General features: G+C 41.8%; 1 protein-coding gene across 1 annotated transcript in view; it reads left to right on the top strand.

Moving 5' to 3' along the window:
- Positions 1-4128: 4128 nt before the first annotated feature.
- Positions 4129-23167, top strand: part of akap12b (A kinase (PRKA) anchor protein 12b) — a 42195-nt gene continuing 23156 nt past the window's right edge. Inside the window, exon 1 of the mRNA XM_047574048.1 lies at positions 4129-4463. Coding sequence (XP_047430004.1) covers positions 4329-4463 — 135 coding nt within the window. The 5' untranslated portion in view covers positions 4129-4328. The remainder of the gene's footprint in view (positions 4464-23167) is intronic.

Genomic DNA, 23167 nt, shown 5'->3' with positions numbered 1-23167 from the left:
GAAGTGTGTCACCTTGTAGGACGGCACAAAGAGAGATATTTGGAGAAGATAGCGATTATGAAGATACCTGATTAAATCATCCAGTCTGCCCGCGTTCAGTCCTATTAATCCGTCCCACTATGTCCCCACATACAGGTGCTGATCTAAAAGCATAAAAAAGCTGGATGCTGCTCAGCTCTTTGTAGCTGGTTGGGTTACCAAACTGTGGTGCTACGCTTACAACAGGGGGTTGTACCTCGTGATGTCGTGGGAACCAGATGTTTCCTGTATGACAACAATTTTTATTGCTTTTTTTAATTCCAGATTTCATTTGAGAAATGTGGTCACCTTACAATAATGGCTAAAGGTAAGACATATATATAATGTTAGGTAGCTGTTAGCCCGTCTTAGCTGTGGCTAGCTAATACGTAACCAGTGATGTGCGAAGGGCTAGCTAGCCATACGTGCTTTAAGCTTTTTTTCCTAGGATGTCACCAAAACTTAATATCAACTACACATCTTGCCATCTAGCTAGCATTTGGTGGTGCTACAGCTATCAAGTAAAACAGTGCCTGCACTATCAATAATTTCAGGTCCACCATAGTCAGGCTCTGTCTGCGACCCAACTGAAACCATGGGTGTGTTTGAAGAAGGATGCAACCGTTGGGTGCAGCCACTGTACATGTAAAACATCCTGAACTATAATGCACCTGCTTGGCCGTCCGTCATGGCGTCCATATTTCTCACGAGTGGAACATGACATCACGTGCAATGGGTCAACAAGCAAAACGTAAAAATATGTTGGAAGTTTACATTTTGTTTTGCTGTAATGAAAACTATTTCACTTGTGAGATGAGTCAGCTGTCTCAAAAATTAAAAAGTACAACTTGCACAATTTTGTATCCAAAAGTCAAATCTTTAGCTTTACCACATAAAGTGAATCCAAATCATGTCAGTCCAACTCGATCAAAAGGTCAGTGCATCAAGTCATGAAGATAATATGAAGTTAAATGTGACTTAAAGCTTCCTGTCAGTATTTTATATGAGCATCAATACGTAATAAATAACTCCCACGAGTCATTAAGTCTGACTTGAATGAGCAAAATTACCTGTACGTTCCTGTTTTCTCTGTGCTTCTTGCCGTCACTTTGACAGGACAAAAAACCCTCTAGTTTTCTTATTTCCTGTATTCAAAGAATTTGTTTGTTTTGTTGAACTTTGTGTGTTTGGGTTTTGGTTTAGCGGCTGGGACCCTCCGTCATCTAGGCCTGTGTGAACTTGGCTTTGAGCTCTCGGGCTGTAATTTGTGCATTCTGAAATTCCACACAAAATGGCACGTGGCTCAGCCTGCAATTAGCATGTAAACCTGAACATCGACTCCCCGTTGGGAGCCCAGAGCAACTCTACAGTCACACACACTACTTAACCTACAGACGGGTGACAAAACTGTAGGAAACCCTGCATAAATGCAGAGGAGAAACACAACAAAAGAAGATTCCTCTTCAGTGAATGGTGCAATTATGCAACTAACATCTAGCCAGGGGTGAACAGGCTCAGTTGTTTTCTGATTTTGTATGAAAGTTTGAGAAAAATCACAGATTGGATGCTTTAGTCGCCAAAACTAGTTTCAAGAACTATGACAAAAGTGACTCTCCACCATCATCATCATCAAAACACAAAACAAGGGAATATCTTTCGGAAGAAAGTTGCTCTATTGCTCCAGTAGAGTCTCACAGACTCTAAAGAATCAATGCCAGTGTGCACTGTTGAATTTCTGTTGACCTATGTTGGCCAAAAACCTGACGAGCTCACTTCTTGTTTTCGTTTAATTTAGTTTTCGGTACATGCCGTTTGTTCAAAACAGAAATTAGATCAGGGATGGTAAGTTGATTATAATTACATTTTTAGTTTTACATGTATTAGTTTACTGGCTGCATTAGATGATGAAGGCTGGCAAACAGGAGGAACAAATCCATGCGGGTTAACTAAAAAGGATGTGTGTACAGCATTTAGAAGTCTAATGTCTGTCGATTAGGAAAGATGTATGTCTCATGAAACCGCCTCATGACATAAACACGAAAATGAGCATGAAAAACGAGAACCGAAAAGATTTGCATGTCATGGCAGATGTTTCCTGACAGTGTTACTGAAGAGAAGATGAGAGAGAGAGAAAAAAAAATCATCTCTGTACACCGATCAGCCATAACATTAAAACCACTGACAGGAGAAGTGAATAACATTGACCATATTGTGACAATTCAGTGTTCTGCTGGGAAACTTCTGAACCAGGCATTAATGTGGATGTTATTTAAACATATACCACCCACCTTAAGTTCTTTTTTTTCTTTTTTTTAATTAAATAATTCTGTTGTGGAGGAGCAGAGGTTCTACTCTGAGCTCCTCCATCATGGCCGAGCTCCTTACCCTATGTCTAAGGTTGAGCCCGGCCACCCTGCAATGGAAATTAATTTCGACTGGTTGTATCCACGATCTTTTTCTTTCGGTCATTACCCAAAGTTCATGACCGTAAGTGAGGGTTGGAACGTATATCGACTGGTAAATTGAGAGCTTCACCTTTCCGCTGAGCTCTCTCTTCACCACGACAGACTAATTAAGCGCCTGCATCCGTCTGTCGATCTCCTGCTCCATCCTACCCTTACTCGTGAACAAGATCCTGAGATACTTAAACTCCTCCACTTGAGGTTCGGACCTCATTCCCGACCTGGAGTGGGCAATCCACCCTTTTCCATCTGAGGACCATGGACTCAGACTTGGAGGTGCTGAGCTTCATCCCAGCTGGAGGTCTTAGTTCGATGAAGCTAAGAGGGCCGCATCATCTGCAAAAAGCAGAGATGAGATCCTCTGATCAACGAACTCAACACCCCCCAACTGGATGCCTCATGGTTTACGATCGTAGGCCTTCTCCAAATCCACAAAACACACGTGGACTGGTTGGGAAAACTCCCATTTCCCCTCCAGCACCCTAGTGAGGGTAAAGAGCCTGTCCATGGTTCCACGGCCAGGATGAAAACCGCATTGTTCCTCCTCGATCTGAGGTTCAACTATGGATCGAACCCTCTTTTCCAGCATCTTTGCTCCCTGATTATTCCTCCCTCTGTGTCCTGCATTGGGTCCTACCTCCCTGGAAACCATAGCAGCCATCCACAGCAGGATGCAGCCTGACACACACACACAATTGGTTTATGAACAACTCAAAAAACATGAAAAACAGAACAACTACATCCCAAACTGATCAAGCGTCTGTGGGATGATCCACAGAAGCCCCTCCCCTCAACCCATAGGACCCAAAGGCCCCCACCAACAACATCCTGTTGACAGACACGACAGGACATCCTCCAAAGACCCATGTCCATTCTCTGATGAGTCTTGGATGAGTTTTGGAGGCACAAGGAAGACCTAGACAATATTTGGAAGGTGGCATAATGTTATGCCTGATCAGTGAGCATGAATGTATTACTTAGTAATGGAGTATATGTAAATGTTAAGTCTATTTCATATTAATCGCCTACTTTATCAAATGCTGTGGAACCTACAATAACCTCCACATTGTTAAATGGTTTCACAGATGGGTGGTTTAAAATCACGCAGTTCACTGTGTGTTAAGCACTTGAACATTTCCTGACAACAACATGACAGAAAATGCACAAAGCTTCCATTTGAAAGTGTCTTACCATGGAAACACGAAAAGTCTAATTCGATTTTGCGCAATTTAATTTCCCCTACAATGTCCCAATAATAATCTATTATTTCAAACTCATTGCCTTCAGTTCATCATGTGACAAAGATTTACTTTTTGATTCCTTTGGTGCAATTTTACAGGCGCGTAGGTCTTCCTGGCGCCTGCGCATGTGTTGCCATGTTTGCAGAAAGTTCCTGGCACCTTGAAGGACTTGGAGTAGATCTAATTTCTGCATCAGACGATTAAACAGCGCCACAAGAAATATTATTATTTCATTCATTAACTGTCCCATTCCACTCTCTTCGCTCTCTTTCTCTGTTTGTCCTCCATCCGCACCGTATCTGATGCTGCAAGGCGTGCCGCGGCGCACCGGAGCCCCATGTGATACTGACGGGAGGTGTTGGAGGCGGGGGTGTTCTAAAAGAGTTTGCTGCTCCTCACACTTCATCACTCCAGATCCAGGCCACCCCGGGGCGGAGCTGCACTGTCAAGCTCGTACTTTTTTTTTTGGGACGCTGTGGATACTCGCTGCTGTAACGCAGTCACGCAATCTTGGTCACGTTCGGCTTGGAGGCTTAATTATTATATCACCATTATTATTATTATTATTGATAATAATAACAAGAGTCAGCCTTTGTGATTGTTCGACATGGGTGCAGAGAGCTCAGTGCAGCAGGACGGGAAGAGCCAGGAGGATGCCTCAGCTTCAGCTTCAGCCTCCACCGGGGAGCTGAGTGCGGAGGTGAAGTTGCTCCAGGAGGGAGGCAGCGTCCACGACAGCAAGGTACAGGCGACACATTCATCCCCGTCACACTAAACCACGCAGCACACTGGAGACCGACCCGATAGAGTTACGTTTTCCTGCTTACTTTGAGTCTTTTTTGTGTGTGTCAGTTTACCTGCATGCTTGCAAACATACCTGTCGTCACCAGCTCCCCCCACCCCTCTGAAATCTACCGCCTCGCAGTGTGCGCATCAGTGATGTGCTGCAGCGCACAGGCTCCATGTGCGCCTGACGCTGTTTTTTTGCTGAGTAATGGGCTCGACTTGTCTGCAGTCCCGCAGTAATAAAACGCCAGCAGCTCAGTCGGGTCCTGATTTACAGCCAGGCAGGCCACCTGCGCCCGGAGTGTTACTCAGCAACGCTGTGCACAACCACCAGCTACATATTGTTTTTTTCTTCTTCTTCTTTGGACTGTTTGGAACCGGGGACAGCTTTGCAGGGAGCAGTGATGGATTACCGAATCAGACGGTAGCACGGTGATAATAACGGGCTCCCGCTGGTTGCACTCTGTCAGTCATATGTTACAATCATGCTTTTCTTTCATACTCAACCACACACACACAAAAAAAATGCAAGTAACAAATATCACAGCAGATTTTCTTTTCTCAGAAACGTGCAAAACATCTTGAGCACGTGAAACACATCTTGCACATGTGAAAGTGGTCATGTTAAGCAAAAATGTGATATATCTCCATAAAAGCAGGCTATTATTGCTTATCAGGTGGATTATAGTGTTTTATGTGGCATCCTGTGCAGTTGTTCCTGGGAGATTTAATTATCTTCTAGTCTACTGATACTTTTCTTGATTACTTGGTTGATTGTTTTGTCTTCAAAAGTCAGAAAAGAATTTCTCAAAACTAAGAGTCCGAAGCTAAAATATATTCAGATTAAAATAAAATAGAGAAAAAAATCAGAAAATGCTCATACAGATCAGAAATCAATCAGAAATTTAACTTCAAATAAGACTGAAAGAAAAAATAAATGAAGGAAGATGGCTGCTGATTAAGATTCTGGCCACTGATCAATAATCGTTACAGCCGTTCTTCAAAGGCAAATCAAATCAAGCTCAAGTTGTTAATGAGTCGTGGACATTCAAAAGACTTTATTTGACTTTAATTTAAAGAAAACAAAGACAGCCTAGTCTGTAACATTCCATTTTTCTACACGACACATTTCTGCGACGGTCAGATGGTGAGGATTGTATTATGGCAGAGAAAACCAGAAATAGATTTGAATTATCTTTATTTATTTACATTTTAAATTAAATATTCACAAGCTGTTCTTATTTATAAAAGCTTTCCATTTCCTTAGCTATTCAGTTCTCTGAGCTCCAGCTGCCATCATCTGAGGTATCTTGCAGACTCTGCACTGTTACCTTGGTGTAAATTGCTCAGTGTTGTGCGAATGAATATTTGGAAAGGGCCCACTAATGACTATGTATGTTTCGCCACCTGCTCTGTTTAAGCCTCATATGACCTCTTGGAGTTATCGACTCTTTATTGACGGTAGGTCACCGTGGGAGGTCACGTGACACCGAGGGTCGACAGAAACAGAAAACACAAGGGGCCTAATCAAGATTTTAATCAAGGCTTTATTTTCCCATTCTTGTTTAATTCCCAAGAATGCCTGTTTGCTCGTGTCTTTACATGCTGGCATGTTAGTACAGTTGTTTTCCAGGAAATCAATAACATCTGTGTAGCATTTGGGCTTTTTTGTTAAGCCCTCAGCTCTTATCTCAGGTATCGTGGCGACAGCAGTGTTTTCTCTAGAATTTCGTAAGCGACATTGGAATGTATGATATCAAACATTTCAAAGCGGGTAAAGTGTGACTGAAGTGTGTCTATTGTGCTCTGTGATTCCAGCTGTGACAAGTAATATCGTTTGCGAGCTGCCACTGAGGACACGTCTCTTCATGTAGCTGGGTTTTTTTTTGCAATGACGACACTGTGCGCCAAAATCCGTTCGAGCAGAACGTCTTCCACAGCAGATATTTTCACAAGTCACAGTGGGGAAAGTCCCGTGGTGACTCACTGGGTTCACAAAAAAATTCCTGAAACTGATGGAAATGCTGATATTTCCAACAGCCTTGTTTTTGAAATGTACCTTAGCATCTCCTACGTAACGTTAGTTAGTTAGTTAGCTTGGGAATACCAACACTTGTCTTGTGGACATGCTAGAAAATCTAAAATCTATAAAACTAAAGTCCATTGCACCTGTACTTTTTTGTACCTGTTCAATGGCAAGACAGGCCAGGGGTGCCACCAGGAACTTTGGGTCCCATGAAAAAATAATGTGATTGGGCCCCACCCCCTCATTGTGAAGGCTGAAGGGTTGGTCCATGTACCATTTGTTCATTTGAATTTCAGTTCAGACCTGCAAATCAATAAAATGGACATATTTTTTTTTTTTTTACTTTTACTGTTGTGAAATTTTTCAAAAAATTTCATTTTCATGTAGAAAATCAAGGGCAACGAATTTGCCCTGATGTAGTAAAACCAAATGTAAGAAGTTGAGGTAAAAGAAATACAAGAAAAAGACCAAAAAAGTGAAAGTAATATGTATTTTATAACATTAAAACATAACTTTTTGAACATTAGAACATAAGACATTTTAAACCCACATCCACCATTTTTGAAGATGTCAGCGAACACGTGTACCTGGACCTTGGGGGGAAAAAAAATGTCTATACTTACAATGTTGTGGATATCAAAAGAGGAGGCTTATTTATGGACTTTTCCCCTGAACAAGTTTAACAAATGAACCAAAATGCACAAAAACAAGACTAGTCATAAGTGGATTATAGCCATTATTAATGTACCCGACTTTCATCATTTGTATAAATAAAAGAAATCCCTAAACAAACATGTAGCTCATGTGTTCTTAGATTGTCCAATTTTCACATCACAAGCTTTGGCATCGGCTCGTTCTGTTGTGAGTCTTAAAAGTCAAACAGTCAACATGACTGATTGAATTCTGCCTTAAAAAAAAACTCACCACATGAAAAGGAACTCGTTATGAATCAGTTGACTTTTTCAATGACTTGATCAATCATTTGGTTGAAAAAAAAATACTCAGAATATGTTGAAACTGGCTCCCACTTCTTCCTCTCTACAGTGATGTAGAATAAAACTCAACAATATTCAATGAATTATAAAAAAAAATTAAAGTATAAAGATTAATCAATCAAGAGAGTAGATGATTGAGTTTTTCAGATTTTTAGCCGCAGATCTCTGAATGTCCGCTGCATTCAGACGACTCCTGCCTTTTAATTTTGTTGTCAAGTGCAGAGGAGAACCGCGACCTTGGTTTTGGCCCCAAGTGTTTCATTCTTGAACCATCTCCGAGAAGTAAAACTGCAGAATGAACCGCTCCGTGTTTTCTCTGTAAGTGATACACATCCGTCTGAAGTCGTCTACTCAGAAGGAACTGTTTAAAATAGGCCCATAATGGGTACATGATGTATGTAAGTACATTTGTGCCTCATGGCGTGTTTTGGGGGCGGGGGGAGGAGGGGGGTCTGGATGGTGACAGTGCGTGCTTGGCTGAGGCGGTTGGAGCCTCCTCGCTTGATACACAGTCGATAAATATCCTCCTCACTCCGCAGAGGAATTTTAGAAATGTCTCTCTCTCCGCCGCGACCCGCCCTCCTCATACCTCTCTGTCTCATCAGCCTCGCAAGTGTTTTCAAAATAGTCAAATTAGTGTCGTAGGCCAAGTTTTTTCGAGACGCTTCGCTGTCAGTGCTGCTAGCTAGCTGCTGTTTTCCTTGTGACCTTTATGCGTAATATCAAAACAACAACATAAACCGGGCAACGATACCTTAACATCTTACTTATCTTCAACCAATCAATATAGTCTTTTCTAAACCCAGGTACAAAAAAGCTGGAATCAAGGTTGCGCATGTTCACAGTGTCCAAAAAAGCCAACTGCACTTGTAGAGTTTCCTGAAGATGTTTCGCCGCTCATCTGAGTAATTGAGGTTTAAACAGAAAACTCTGTGGGTAAAACCCATCAGGAAACCATGACCTGGATGACTGAGAACCTTTACAGACATGGTGTTAGAAACAAATTATTGTTGGTCGGAGTCGAACTTGCTGACACGGTATCAAAGAAGTCGTCGCTGCGGCTGCATTTCTTTAAATGAGATGACTGAACATGGTGTATCATCTTAAACGTGGTACGAGAACTTGTATGTGTTACGATGCTCATGTCGTAATGCCACCCTTATGTGAAATTTAGTCACTCACCGTATTCCCCAGAGTTGGATAGCTGAGAAAAAGGCATTTTTGAATCTGTCCAGGCATTATCCTAATCCTGCAGCACAGCTGTTAGCTTTAGCTTAGTATAGGTGCTTGTGGCCTGTACATTCACATCGAGTACGAATGTCAATGCAGTTAACATGAAGGGATTGCCTAGTGCAGATGCAGACGTGGGACTATATCCAGCAAAACACCATGCAGCACCTGAAAACGCCCAACTTGCATCAACACACCGGCGTGACTGCATTTCAGGCTGGTTAGCTGACAACATTACATTACAGCACCTAAGAGACTGTATAGAGGCAGGTGCATGGGAGATTGTTATAGCATAGTTTAAAAATAATGAAATTACAATGATTCAATAGGGCGCAAACACTGACTCTATAACACTCTTCTATAACATGGACTGCAGGCACAGGTTCAGGTAGTCAGTCCTTGTGGATATTGGATATTTTATGACCTGGGAGCCTGTTCGGACGTAGTAGGAAATGCACATATTGCATGTTTAACGTGGTGTTAAACACACACACACACACATAAAAATCTCAAATCATGTGAAGTGCTACTCTAAAATAAAGATTTTCTTCTGTATGTAATTAGATTGCATGCTTTAATTCCAGAGAGCGACAATCAGCAAAATGAATTTCCTGCTGGTGTTAACTTGACAGAGCTGATTTCAATCTTCCTGGGGCAACATTTGCAGAAAAACAATCAATACATGTAATATAACAGCAGCCATAGTGGATGAACGTGGGTGTGTTTTCCTCCTCGTCTTTCTCCACACCTCACTTAGATTGGAGCTTTCTGTACGTACAGTCAGTGTAGTGACACCAGAGAATTCGTCCACACTGATTCACAATAGCAAACACACCCCAAATAGCCACTCGGACATGAGACTGAATCACATGTCAGCCCCCGCCCCTCCCTCACCCGGCCATCACAATAGCAGCGGCAGGTGACTCCAATGATCCAGCCCCATGTTATGTAATGTAATGTGTGTTGATTAAGGCTCGTGCGTTCCTGTATAATGAGCTGCGGCGGATCAGACGGCTCTGATTATCCTGTTTAGCAGAAGGAGAGGGGCGGAGGGTGCGGGGGGGGAGGCGGGGGTGGCAGGAAGGGTCGGACAGAAGATCCATTGAGGATGGGCCGGGATGGGGCTCCTGTGTGCACCGGCAGGGGAAAGGGTGGTGCAGCGTTTTGGGTGGGCGAGGGAAGAGGGGACTAGTGTAAAGCCGGGGAGGGAGTGAGTTATAGAGAGAGGCCCTCCAGCTTGGCACAAAGGCAGATGAATCAGCCGATTGTTTCCTCCGTCGTCCGGCCTGCCTGATTTTTAAAAGGACGCTGGTGACAGAGGATGAGTGAAAATGGGCTCAGGTTAAAAAGAAGAAAAGAAAACTCTACGATAGCAGTGAAATTTACTACTGTACTTGAAATCACAGGACTCATACAGAAAATAGGGATAAAGAAGTTGCAACTTTTTGCTTTGTTACTTTGCTTTTTTAAGTGGTTTTCATGTGTGTAATATCTTTATATGTTATGTTTTGTATTTTTGTCATATGTGTAGATTTGTGACATTATTGACTGTAAAGTCAAGCAAACCCTTTACTTCTGTTCTGTGGAGCAGTTCTGAAGCTCAAAGTGAGAGTCTAATGGCCGCTGCCATCTTGGTAGTACTTATGGTGCGTTCCATTTGTACTTGGAGATGTCGAAATGTGCAAGTTGGACTTTTTAACCGGGAACGCCCCCCAAGGTCGGATTTTCTACTCAGAAAGTCGTAGATTCCTCACTGGCCCCGAGTTGAGTTACCAAGATGGCCGCCCCGTATGTAAACACTTATTAGAAGCTCCTGTCATATTCCATTTATCACTTAGGATTAGTTTTTGTTGCATTTTCTGCTCATACAGACAGTATTTTTCTACATATATACGTTGAAACGCTGTTACAGTGTAATTTTCATGTGTTATATGGGAACTACACGCTCATGTCGCACTAACAACGACTAAAAACAACAGCCTGGTAAAACCAGAACAGTGCGAAACACCATCGTGGCAAACTGTGATTAATAGTGGGTTTTTTCTACATTTATATTAAACAATTAAAACTTTTGAATATTTTTATAAATTTCTGCCTCGTGTGGTCATGTAAATTGCATCACTGTAAATAATTCCTAGTAAAAACTGAATTTAACTGAATTTGATTTGGCAGAATGAACTTTACATTGTTTTTTGCCTCTGAAAAGAAAAACTAATTTTGAGTCATGTGTTGTTGTTTTTTTTTTCTTGTTTTGGTCGAGGAGAAACAGGAAGTGGCTTTCTGGTAATTAGTCTGTCCCTCAGCCGGTCGACACTATCTTCCATCTCTCAGATTCACTGCCAGCTCCATTACAGTTTACGGGGGATGTGAAAATCTAGCCCTCGTTTGCCTTCGGCCTTGGCTCTCCAATAGTTTGCTCTAATAATAAAACCACAGGACAATACCAAATACCAACGTGGCATCAACATCATCAAAATCTTACATAATGACGCTTCCTTTTCTCTCCACTGCTTGTTTTTGTTTTTGTTTTCACTGTCCGTTCCCAGCTCATTTTCCTCAACGTAATTATCTTTGAAATTGTTTACACTGCATTCGTTTCAACTTCAGTCTCATTTGTTAATTGTGTATATGTGTAGTAATAAGGAGGAAGGCAGCAGGAGGAGGAGGAGGGGTGGGTGGATAGGTCAGCAAAACATCAAACTTGTTCAAAGGACACACCGAAGTGTTTTCCCATCTTACTTCTTCATCTCAAGTGAAAATTCAAAATCACAAATATTTTCATGACAACATGTGTCATATAAAGTGAACAAGCTGTTAGAGCAATTGATCAGAAGTTCTTTACAACAGTTCGTTAGCTCTTAGCTTCCCAGATTCCCGGCTAAAAGCAGCTCTTTTGGTTTCTACCACCACCACTACTGCCACCTGCTGTTTTGGAGGGTTATCTCAGAACGTACACTGGGTATCAGCTAGTCATCAGCTCTATCCTTTACAGTGTGTTTAAGTGCACATGTTTTTGGTCCAGACACAGAAGATGTGTGGCGACGTCCTGGTCGGCATTTGTTTGTGGCCTTTAATCAAATATTTCCATACCAAAGGCACACCATAAAGGGTCAGATATAGACCAGTAGTGCTTCATTCCTGTAGGTTTTCAGAAGGTAGATACAGATGATCAGTGAGGTTATTGGAAGGGTGGAAGATTATCATATTTTTGCTTCTTTTACAGCATAGGTCTGCAACAGGTGGTCCGTGACCCCTAGAGGGTCCACGAAGGTACTGCAAGGGGGTCACAAAATCTTTGGTTGATTAGACATGTTTTATATATATATATAAGAATATTTGAACCAGTGTATTATTTGAATAGCTTAACATTGAATGCAAAATTATAATAATAATGTATATTCATAATTTTCTATTAGGCCAAGTTTAATATAGAACACAAAACACTTAAGACTCCTGCTTTAGAGATTACAAGTCAAAACTGCTGTGAACCACTACCATTGTAAATTCACTCAAAATGACAGCATGACTTAAAATCACAGACCCTTAGCGTAATGTTAAAAGGATCTAGAAATATAAATAAAGTCCTAACATATTAGATTCTGCGCTATAAGGACTATAGTAAGTATTTGTCCTTGTCAGTAGGGCTGCTGTTGAGGTGTCAGGATGGGGTTTCCTCACTGAGGATCGTTGTCGTGTTGTGATGATCTGTTATTGAATATCCCAGACCTGCGCTGCCAGCGCTTGTCTTGTTCACTGTCCCACTGGGACTGTTACAGCAGATCTGCCCCCGTCCATCATTATGATCGCGAAGCCCTTTCCACATCATCGTCCTTCTCTTACGGAGCGTTTTCATCAGAGTGTTTGCATCCTAGTGTGAATTCAAGGACTGAACGGACTTTCAGAATCAAAACAAATGTTCAATATAAAGAATCAAATCACTTTTCCCACATTACAGTTTTTTTTTGAATAAATGGTAATCCATGACCATGTGTATAATTAGATTGTGAATGCAGAAAGTATAATTACTCTGTTGTTTCCTTTTTGGTTTATTTGAGGGAGTTTCCATGTGTACTTCCATCTTTCTCAGCTCCATCCTTTTATCTCTCACCTGTTACCTGTGACTCGGGCACCTTGTGCAAACCGACTGTGGAAACACAAGGTTACTCCATTTTGTTTTTGACGTCCGTGTATCTGCTGAAACAAAATGGCCCTCTGAACAGAGCTCGTGGGAGTAACCTCCCCAGCGTCTGTCCCGTTGACTGAATGACAGGTTATAATGAAATTACACAGAAAGGAACAGGTCCGACTGTACAACCGCCAACCTCTGGCTGAAGTGCGCGTTACAGGACGATCTTATATCCGTAAGCGAGATATTTCTGTCTGTTTCCAAGTACAGGTCACAGGAAAATGTAAAACTGGAACTGATTTGGGAATTTGCCAACTAATGGGCCTTGTTCTTAACTGCAGGGTTTTCAGGTATTTGATTTAGTGCTTTGAAGCAAACCAATGCTATTTACAGTGCTCTTCACCCCTCCTCCTCCTCCTCCTCCTCCTCCCTCCCTTTTGCACTTGTTCACCTCTCTTGCTGCCTCCCTCTGTTTCTCTTTTTTTTTTGCACATCCATTTTTCATCAGCTCTGGTCCTGATGCAGCACGAACTGCCTCACAGAGCACAGGAGGGAGATGTAGTGTGTGTGTGTGTGTGTGTGTGTGTGTGTGTGTGTGTGTTTTCTCTAAGAGTGTGCCTTTAGTTCTGGTGGTGGGAGTGGGAGCATTTCAAGGACAAACAGTGACTCATGTCTTTGGGGGCAGCTGCTTTTATTTATTTATTTCTTTGTTTTTGTGTTATGCAGTGCAACCACTCGAGTCTTTACTGTATTAACTCACCATATGTCACAATCCCCATCTAATAATAGTGAAAACTATTTATGTGTGTTATGTCACAGTTCAAGAACAGTTATAATCATGTTATTAGGTAATTACAATACATCACTGAAAAGGCACTTAAATGCACCAGAAAGCTATTTATACTGTAGATGTATATATGCTACTGAGACCTTATGTGTTCTAATATAAGAGCCATGCCCTAAGTCCCATTCATGGAGGAAAAGAGATAGACTGCTCTGTACACATCAAATACTTATACCGGTCAGGCATAACATTATGACCACCTTCCTAATATTGCCAAACTGCTTAAATCATGTTATATCCTAATTTGTGTAGCTCCTGTGTTGTTCAGGTAAAGCAGTATATTGATGTCGCTAATTAAAGCTGTTTTCCCCTCCGGCCACATGCTGTATATACTGTTGTATTTGGACATTTAAGTGGTATCTTATGACCCCCACTGCTGTTTCAGGATAATTAGAAACATACAGTGCAGGGAATCCGCTGGTCACTGCTTACTCATTTGAGCCGAATGGAAGTGTTGTTTTAAAGCGAAAAATTTATTGACATGTGGGCTGAAGTATATCCTGGGTGAATGAAAGCAATGAGCCGAGGAGAACAACACTGGTTGTATTCTTGCAAGGAAACAAGTGGCTTTTCAAAGCTGATTCCTCTCACATGTCTCTGTTTACCAAGCGACATGTGAGGAAATCTTTTTTAAAAAAGACATGACTAAGGTTTTTGCTGACTTTCTTCAAGCCGGACAGATGGGCGGAGGCACGTGATTAGCTTTACTGCTAATCAGTGTTTTTGTAGCAATGGGCCATATGGTTTATTCACAATTACAAGTCCAAGTCCACTTCTAGTCAATCGTTTAGCTCACTGTTTTGGATTTTCTGGCTTTTTCTCGCAGCATTGTTGGCGACAGCTTATCACTTCTAAGGAGGTGGCGGACACAGAAACAGATGGACTTATTGTGTAACTACAACACAACTCCAGATAAATACCACCTTGTTTAGAATTTCCTGGATGCAATAACACTTCTGTTGCTGATAATGTTGTGTTTTCTGCTTGTTCCGACACCTCCGACTGCCAGAGAAAATGTATTAATCCAGCAGCCATTCGTATTATTTTATTCATATCAGTTATTTTAAGATTATTTATTCATACAAGATTCTTGAACACAGACTTCAAGTTTGCTTCCTGTTTGATTTGTTTAAATACAAAAATTCCTACATTTTATTCACCCCAGTCAAACATTAACTCCAAACCGTGTCGAGTATTACCTGCAGAGTTTGAAAGTAATTTAGTTTTACTCCTTCCCGGTGGAGACGGACAAGTCTCGGCGAGAAATGTTTGTCACGTCGTGATGCATCGTTTCTGGAAACGGATCCAATGGCGCGGGTTTAAGATCGCGCCTTGTGTTAGCGACACGGAATGTTGTTTCTGTGCCAAAACCTTGGATCAAACGTATAGACATTAATAAAGCAATAATCTAAAAGTAATTTGAGGCCTCGAGCCATGAAAAACAAAGTCTGGTTTAAGTGTCTCCCTAATTAAAACCATGTTTAGGGTGTCTGAGTGCGTTCCAGACCCACCCCCTCACCCCTACTGCTCCTCTTCCTCCCCATCATCTTCTTTTTTTCTCACATGTAACTCCGGAGCTCAAATGCTTATCGCGGCTCAGAGATATTTAGAGATTCATCACAGCAGGGTCAGCAAAGAGGCTGGGTTTGTTATTTCAACCCGGTTGGAGAGGCAAGCAGGCCCCTGGGGTCAAACGCTGGCCAGCGCGGCCCTGATTGTGATCGTGTCCTGGGGGGTGGTCTCTCCTGCGCCCAGGCTGTTGTTGTTGTTTGGCTCCGTTTGCTGTTCAAGTGTAGCAGTCGCACAGATCAAGTTGTGGGGGTGATGAAAAACAGACAAATTGTGGGAGGTATGGAGACTCCGGGTTAAAGGGTTAGTGACGCTCTGATGTAGGTAGGAGGAGGAGGAGGAGGAGGACAACCTGGCTTCATCTGTTGTCCTGAAATGACAGCTAACAGGTGTGTGTGTCTCTGCAGCCCTAAGGTCATGCAGTCCTTTTTTGTAACCATAGTTTTCCTTTCTGTCTCTTTCTGTCCCACACACAAACATCACAGTGACAGAATTCTTCTCTCCTGTTAAATTTATCTAATTTAGTGTTTTTCAAAGTTTGAGTCTCATCTCATGTACGCGAACCGGAAATCAAACACAGCTGACAGTCACACAGGGGGACTGATCCGGTGGTCACAGACGTAGGCAGCTGCCTATATAATTTTAATGGAAATTAATCAGTTCCCACCAGCTGTTTGTGCACTTTCTTAATCGTGTTACTGTAACAAAGTTTTTTGGGGCCGAATGCATAGGTCTCCTAATTCAATAGTCAGTTTCTGTGACCATGCCAGGTCAGCAGAAACAGTTATCAGTAAAACGTCTGAGATTTGTTTTCTGGCTCTACAAGTCAGACTGGTGAATGTAGTTTTGAGTGAAGTTATTCAGACCTTTATGTGTTGTGACCATAGACTATAACTATAATAGACTGAACTATAGACTGTATAACTATGGACAAAGTGTCACCACTTCCTTGCATTGACCAAACTCACGGTATTTTGCCGGTGATACGGGCGTCACCATGTTGTGACTTTGGAGCCAGAGTCTGATGAGTATGGTCTGAGACATTGATGATCCAACCACACTTCCTCCAGACTCACTCGTGTTTAATTAATCCTACACTCTGCTCTGCCTCCACCAGTTGCTTTTGCAAATGCTGCATTAAGCACTGTATTTATTTCTAATTGTTTCTTCAAAATTCTGCTTTACGGAGCAGTTGGCACAGCAACTGGTAGTCACCATTGTGTCACATCCTGTTTCTATAGCGTCAAATAACTAACTAAAATGAAACTGGTCCAAAAAAATGACACTTGGACCTGCACCAACATTACGTTAACTACCTTTAATGACTGAAACTATCCTTGAATTTTATTTTTGACGAGTACTATTTAGTACACAACAATAGTGGTTCAGTTCGGCCCAAGTCCCATCCACTAACATGGAGGAGGTGGAGCTTATGACCTGTACTGCAGCCAGACACCAGGGGGAGCTGTACTTGCTTTGGCTTCACTTTTGAGGAGCTGTCCATCTGCCGCTCATATTTATATAGGATTTATGGTTGTGACAACTTTCTGTGATCATCTGTCTATCTATGCAACACAAATTACTTGGAAAACCAATACAAAGTGTACAGCTGCAAATCAATGTCAGTGTACTCCATGATGTTCGGCTGTTAGCTGGCGTCAGGCCATCAGTGATCGTCTGTGACCCTAGTTTTGATATTGTTAGCTCTTTAGCCAGTGCACCATGGTGACTTGGTGGTGGAAGGATTTGTTGAGGGAGATTTATCTCTGATTGGCTGATGAAATGCACCTGAAGAGAGGAACAAAACTACAAATTTCAACGGCCACAAACTCTTGTTTTTTTGTTTTTTTTCCATCTTCATCTCATCTGAGTATTTCAGTTAAACAAATATATTCACGTCGACGTGAATTAATAAACTGTAGACTAACTAATGAGCATGCTCCAACAGTTTGAAGCTCGCCTTACTTTCCTAGCCTTCCTGTTAATTGAATTTTTTCCGGTTTCCCCTTTTTTGATTGACAAATACAAGCCACTGCCACCTGCTGTTAAGAAGAGTTACTTCCCTTCATGAAGAACATATGGCCCAGTTGGCCGTTGACTTTGCAGTGTATTAAAATTAAACTTGGGTCCAGACACATGTGACGTGAAGCAACATCACAGTCTGCCTTCATTGCTGGTAGTTGTTTGACATTGGCTTAGTGTATTTATACCTTTAAATGTCAAGCTTAAAAGTTTTTTTAAAAGCATCCCAGTGTTTAGTTTTGACAGTCTAATCCCGAAGAGCTCGTAGAGTTGCATTTTCTTGCACATTTCAGGACTTTTTCTGGACTTAACCTTAACTTCCAGCCAAACACCAGTCCGAGTGTGACCTTCATCCATTACAGATAGGAGCAGGGGAGTTCCTCCAGCTTGCGCCTGTTTGCCTGTGACGAGTTGACAGATTTATTGTAACGGATGCCTTCCCTTCTGAAAGCCCCCATAAATAAAATCAAACGGTGAGGCTTGCTCTCTGGCAGCTGAGGCAGAAGAGCCAGCACACGCATACATCTGTAGCGCATCTGCACATGACTTCATGCAGTCGCATGCGGCTCGATCAAAACGTCTGAGAGATCGTTGCAAAAAAAAAAAAAAAAAAAAAAAAAACGGCCAAAATAAATCTCGTGAGCCGTGAGACTTGAACAACAGAAGCGCAGGTACCGTCAGCGTGAGCACCTGAGGTAATGGATTGTGGAAACAGTGAGAGTGTTCTTCGAGGGTCTTGTCAGGCTTTGATCTTTGGTATGTAGTGAATGTAGGGGTCAGGGATAATAGATTGGGGGCTGGCAGGGGTGAAGAGACATGAAGAGCGAGGGTTGGGAGGGGGTGAGGGAGAAGGGGGGCTGACATGATGAAACCTACCTCCCGAAACATCTGGGCGATATACGGATTCGGGTTGTGTCAGCTTTGTGGTGAATGCTAGAGGAAAAGTCAGGTAACTGCTCATTTATAAGCTTTTTCCTCTGGGAATCAAAGTTTCATGGAAATAGTTACCGGGTTATTTCAATCTGGGCCAAAAGGTGGACTGAAAGACCACTTTACCACAGAGTACATGGACAATATTCAAATACAGATGGAACAAAAAAAATGTGTTTACATGCTCCCAAGATTGTCCGCATTCTGAACGACAGATTCCAGCTTTGTTCATTTTGTTCAACCAACTTGTTCTGGAAACTCACCACATCACGTTGTGTTTATCCTACTTATGATAAATAGGCACAGAAAGAACATATTTATTACACCCATAACGATATTATGATCAGATCAGGAGTTTACTTGGTTATTAGGCTCTAATATTTTTCTATTTGTAGATCAGTATCATAATCCCTATTTCATATGCACCATCCATTGGTTTAAATAAAAATATTGTCTGCAGCTTCTTTGCAGCCAGTCTGAAGTGTGTTCACAGAGGCACCTCATTGTGCATAAATAAGTAATGTACCACCAAAGAAGAGCTTTGCCTCAGTATTATCATGTTTTTCTTCACTTTAGTTTTCTGTTCCTCTTCCCTCTCTCCTCTTCCATCTTCACATCCCTGCCTCTCCCTCCTGTCACTCCTCCTCCGTCTTCATCTCCCTCCGTCCCCCCAGCCGCCCTCATCCTCCTTTCGTCTGCTCCGAGGCTCTGTTCACACCTCAGAGGTCGGAGGTCGCGAGGTTAACTGTCCCGCACAAAATACGACCCCACAAAGAGTCTTTAAGCCTGTTATCTCCTGCGGCGGCTTCACTCATGTGAGCGTGTGTCCCTCTGAGCATAATCCCGACATAATGGTTAGTGTTACTAAACACAATCATTCACGGCCCGAAGAGACTTTCCCCTGATATTTGTGTAATATTTAAAAGGCCGGGTCCAATATACGGTTAAGTTTTCCTTCCTTTCAGTTGCAGTTCACAGTTATCGTCATTATACTGGCAGTGAAACGACCACGTTAGCCAGATGGAGTGAATTTATGCTGCCGTTTCCGGATTATGATTGACAGTTATTGCTAGTTTCATGGTGAGATGGAAAATATTGGCCTTTTGTATCTGATATCTGCTTATTTCTATAGGGATTTCCAATGTATCCAACCCCGTAATTCACGCGCAGTTCTGCAGGATCAACCCACATATATTAAAAGCTTTAAAGCCACTGTGACTGTAAGTTGGTGCATAAATCTCAGCGAAGCTTCAAAGTAAGAGGGGTTTTACACAATCCTGGGTCAAATGCAAACCATAACAGTCCTGCTTTTTTTCTGTGACATTTTAAATCCATTTCACTCACAAGTTTAGGGTCAATTAAAGTATCACTGTAGCCCTTTTAAAGACATCGTCAAGACAAGTCTTTTACATTTGAGTGGATTTAGGCGAAGGCGATTAAACCTCATTTGCATTCTTAGTTTGGCGCCTTCTCTCAGACTATTCTTAGACTAAAGAGACTCAAAATGTAATTTACCAGCTGCAAAAGCTTCTTCTTGTCCATTAACTCCCTCCACCTCGTGTTCAGTGTTTGCTTTAAAGGACGTAAATCTCCCCCTGCTTGCCACTTTGGAGTGATTTAGAAGTCAGCAGATTGTCTCACCCCTGGAGCAGTCATGAAGTAAATGACGGGGGCAGATGAGAGGAAATAAAGAATCAGCTATGAATTGGGGATGAAAGCAAAAACAGAAAAGATCACCGGAGAACAACAAAGGGGGATAAAATCTAATCTTTTCTCCAGTTGCTGATCCTGGGATTGAAGATCTTTCTCAATTGGATTGGAAGAAATTGATCTGAGGCCTCTAGTTGCACAAAATAATGAAACTTTTTTTTCCCACATAAGCATCAGTGAGACATGTATCGAATAAATTGGTTTAAACTTTAGCTCTATGTCATGCTAAACAAGAATTTAAGTGTGCATGGTGTTAAGTGACTTAAGCAAACAATATAGCGTCACAGTGGCCAGTCTGGTTTTATTCATGGCGTCGTTATGTGTTACTCACTGTCGTTTGAGTTTATAAGATGAATAATACAAACTGTAGCATTTATTTAGTTTTTTTGCGCCCACATGCGTGTACAGTAAATTCCACGCAGGGCTGCAGCCTGAGCACACCAAGTGCTTAATGGAGATGTAAACACAGAAAAAATGGGCCGCAGAGAGGGAAGGAAAAAGATAAAATCATGGGTTTTTACAACAAATGAAACAAGCTATAAAAGGAAGGAAGTGTTTGCTGATTCTACGTCCCTGTGGTTCCTTGTAATGGTACACACAGAACAAACTGCAAATAATACTAAAAATATACCGTATACTGTATGTATACAGTGTGCATCTTCCTCTTTTGTAAATCTTTCTGTCTGTTACAGACAGCAGAATAAATCAAATCTATCCGTAAACAGAGCACAGCGGCTCAAATTTCCCAGCATTTTTTTTTTTTTTGCCGTGTTTTCCACGCTGTTGTTTTCTTAAGCAGATGTTTTGTTATGTGACCATTCCTTTGTGCACTTTTTTTTTGCAGCAGGAAGTCTGTCTTTAGGTCTTTGTGGCAGACCATTCTGACCAGGCAGACATCAAAATATGCACAAATGGCAGCAAAACTTCAACATATTTTGTCTGAGTCCTCGTACAAAGGAATTCAAAGCTTCCCAGAATACGTCTGAGTACCTATCAGTTTCTGGGCCAGTTCAGTTTCAGTTCACAGCAGTGATAAAATAACATTCTTACAATACCAAAGCAGCCTTCTCTCACAGTAATATCTATATATGAGGGATAGGAAATACTTTATCTGCTTTTCCTTACCTGATCCCATCCTGTGAATAGGTTCTCTTTATTTCTTTCTTTTATTTAATCATTCGAGCAGTAAATCAAATAGAAGTCAAATTTAATAATTCCTTCACCAGTTAAATTAATTTAAACATTCTGCTTTTTTCAGAGCATCATCCAAACAGAACAATCTGACTCATCTATAGTAGATAGATGAGTCAGATTTAAGAGCTACATAAACATACTTCTGATCTACCCGCGATCAATGTTTATCTCCATTGATAGTATTTGCACATATGTGAGTAGTATCTAGTTTTATCTGAGACTTTTGTGTCTGTTCACATATGCTTTTGTGATGCATTTTGAGATAGTGGACCTCAGGAAGATGAGCAACGACTGTGACGGTAGCCGAAGAGGATTCACAAACAAACATGATATTCACCGATAACAGTGAGCGGAATATACTATGTCACAGAACCACATTTAAATCCCCAAAACGTCACCAAATCAATGCAAAATTAACACAATATATCATGTTTTTCCTGCACATTGGTCACTCTTGTCAATACTTTTATGCTACCAGATCATCAACGCTCTAAGATATATGCTTATGGCTTGGACAAAGTTGTGGTTACATGTAAAGTTGAAGGATGGTTTTGGGTCAAATCCATGGCCCTCGGCATACACACAGGGTCTGACTTCTGGCTAATTCAAAAATGGAGAAAGAAGTGGAGCATGAGTGGAGTTGAGGGGGACTAGCTAGCAACCTGTGAGGCCAAACACCTGTCACTCAAAGCAGCCACGCCCCCAATATTAAATCAGTTTAAACGTTAAAAGTGTTGTATAAAAATCCGAGAAATTATCTGCAGAGACCAAAGCTAGTACTGGTCGGTAAACTCTTTTATTTATGCTGTGAAGATCGACGTTTTAATGAAGGAGGTTTTAAGACATCGGCTCACTTTGGGCAAGTGGGCAATTCAGGAACTGCAGCTTCCAGCCGGCTCCTCCCTGGATGTCGCCGCTTGATATAGGCTGAATATTTAAAGATACCGAGCTGACATTCCAAGGATGAACCGGTTGAGTTATGCTAATCCCAAGCACTCCGTGTCAGTCTAAATAAGGGACAGAGGCGGTCAAAGGTTGAACGTTTTGGGGCTGGTAGAGTCAGGTGTTGGGTCATCTGTGGAATTTTGGTGAAGAGGGCAAGGAATGGCAGGAATGGCAGTCATGAGCGAGGCTGCAAGGGCAGGGAGGGGTCGGTGCGGGTCAGCTGACAGATCACAAATCAGATCAGTGGTGCTGGTGGCTTCAGTGGGGACAAAATGACAGGACAGTCCCAATCATGTGTGCAAGCAGTGGAACTAATGCGCACACGTGTGGATAAATGGGCTCCTGATATTAAATAATGATGTTTACAGTTGTCTGCTAAGTGCATCCATCTGCTTTGGAACATCTTCTCATTTGACAGATGAGAAGAAAGAGCTGGAGAAGCAGTACACTGATGTGGATTTTGGGCTTCCATGTTTTTACTCAATTATTATGATCCCAAGTGGATCAAGGTCTTGTATTACAGACGACCGAATGGCACCTCGAGCACTTAAGTGACTGTATTGTTCTTCTCCATCTCTCTATTGAAGTTTACTGGGTGGGGGCACTTGGCTAGCAGGATACCAAAATAAAACGTGTGTTTGTATTATGCTCTTGTGGTAATTGTGTTTTGAGACGTCTGATTACATCTACACAATCCACACAGTCATTTGTTAAAAGCCAGCTCACGGAGTACTTTGGCAGATCGGGCACAGCATAAGCAAATCAGATCCATCCAACAAACGACTGGATAAGTCCATTGTGCTGAAATGTGGCTGCATAATGGATTAACCGGAGGTCTGAGTCATACTGACAAGAGTCCACATAGAGCTTCATATAATGTAGCCAAATGTCATTGGTTTCACTTCAGCAGGATTCAAGTGTTTCCTCAACATGAACTAACCGATTATCAATAGATAAAGAGTCCCTGGTGCTAACTTTGCAAATGTATATGTGAGGGATTAGAGTAAGTTGGTTGTGTTCCTTTTTATTACTTCTGTAAATTGAGTATTAAGACATTTTAATCAGTTTT

Source organism: Mugil cephalus, chromosome 21, assembly GCF_022458985.1.
Source record: "Mugil cephalus isolate CIBA_MC_2020 chromosome 21, CIBA_Mcephalus_1.1, whole genome shotgun sequence".
NCBI lineage: Eukaryota > Metazoa > Chordata > Actinopteri > Mugiliformes > Mugilidae > Mugil > Mugil cephalus.
This window is presented reverse-complemented; position numbering and strand designations above follow the sequence as displayed.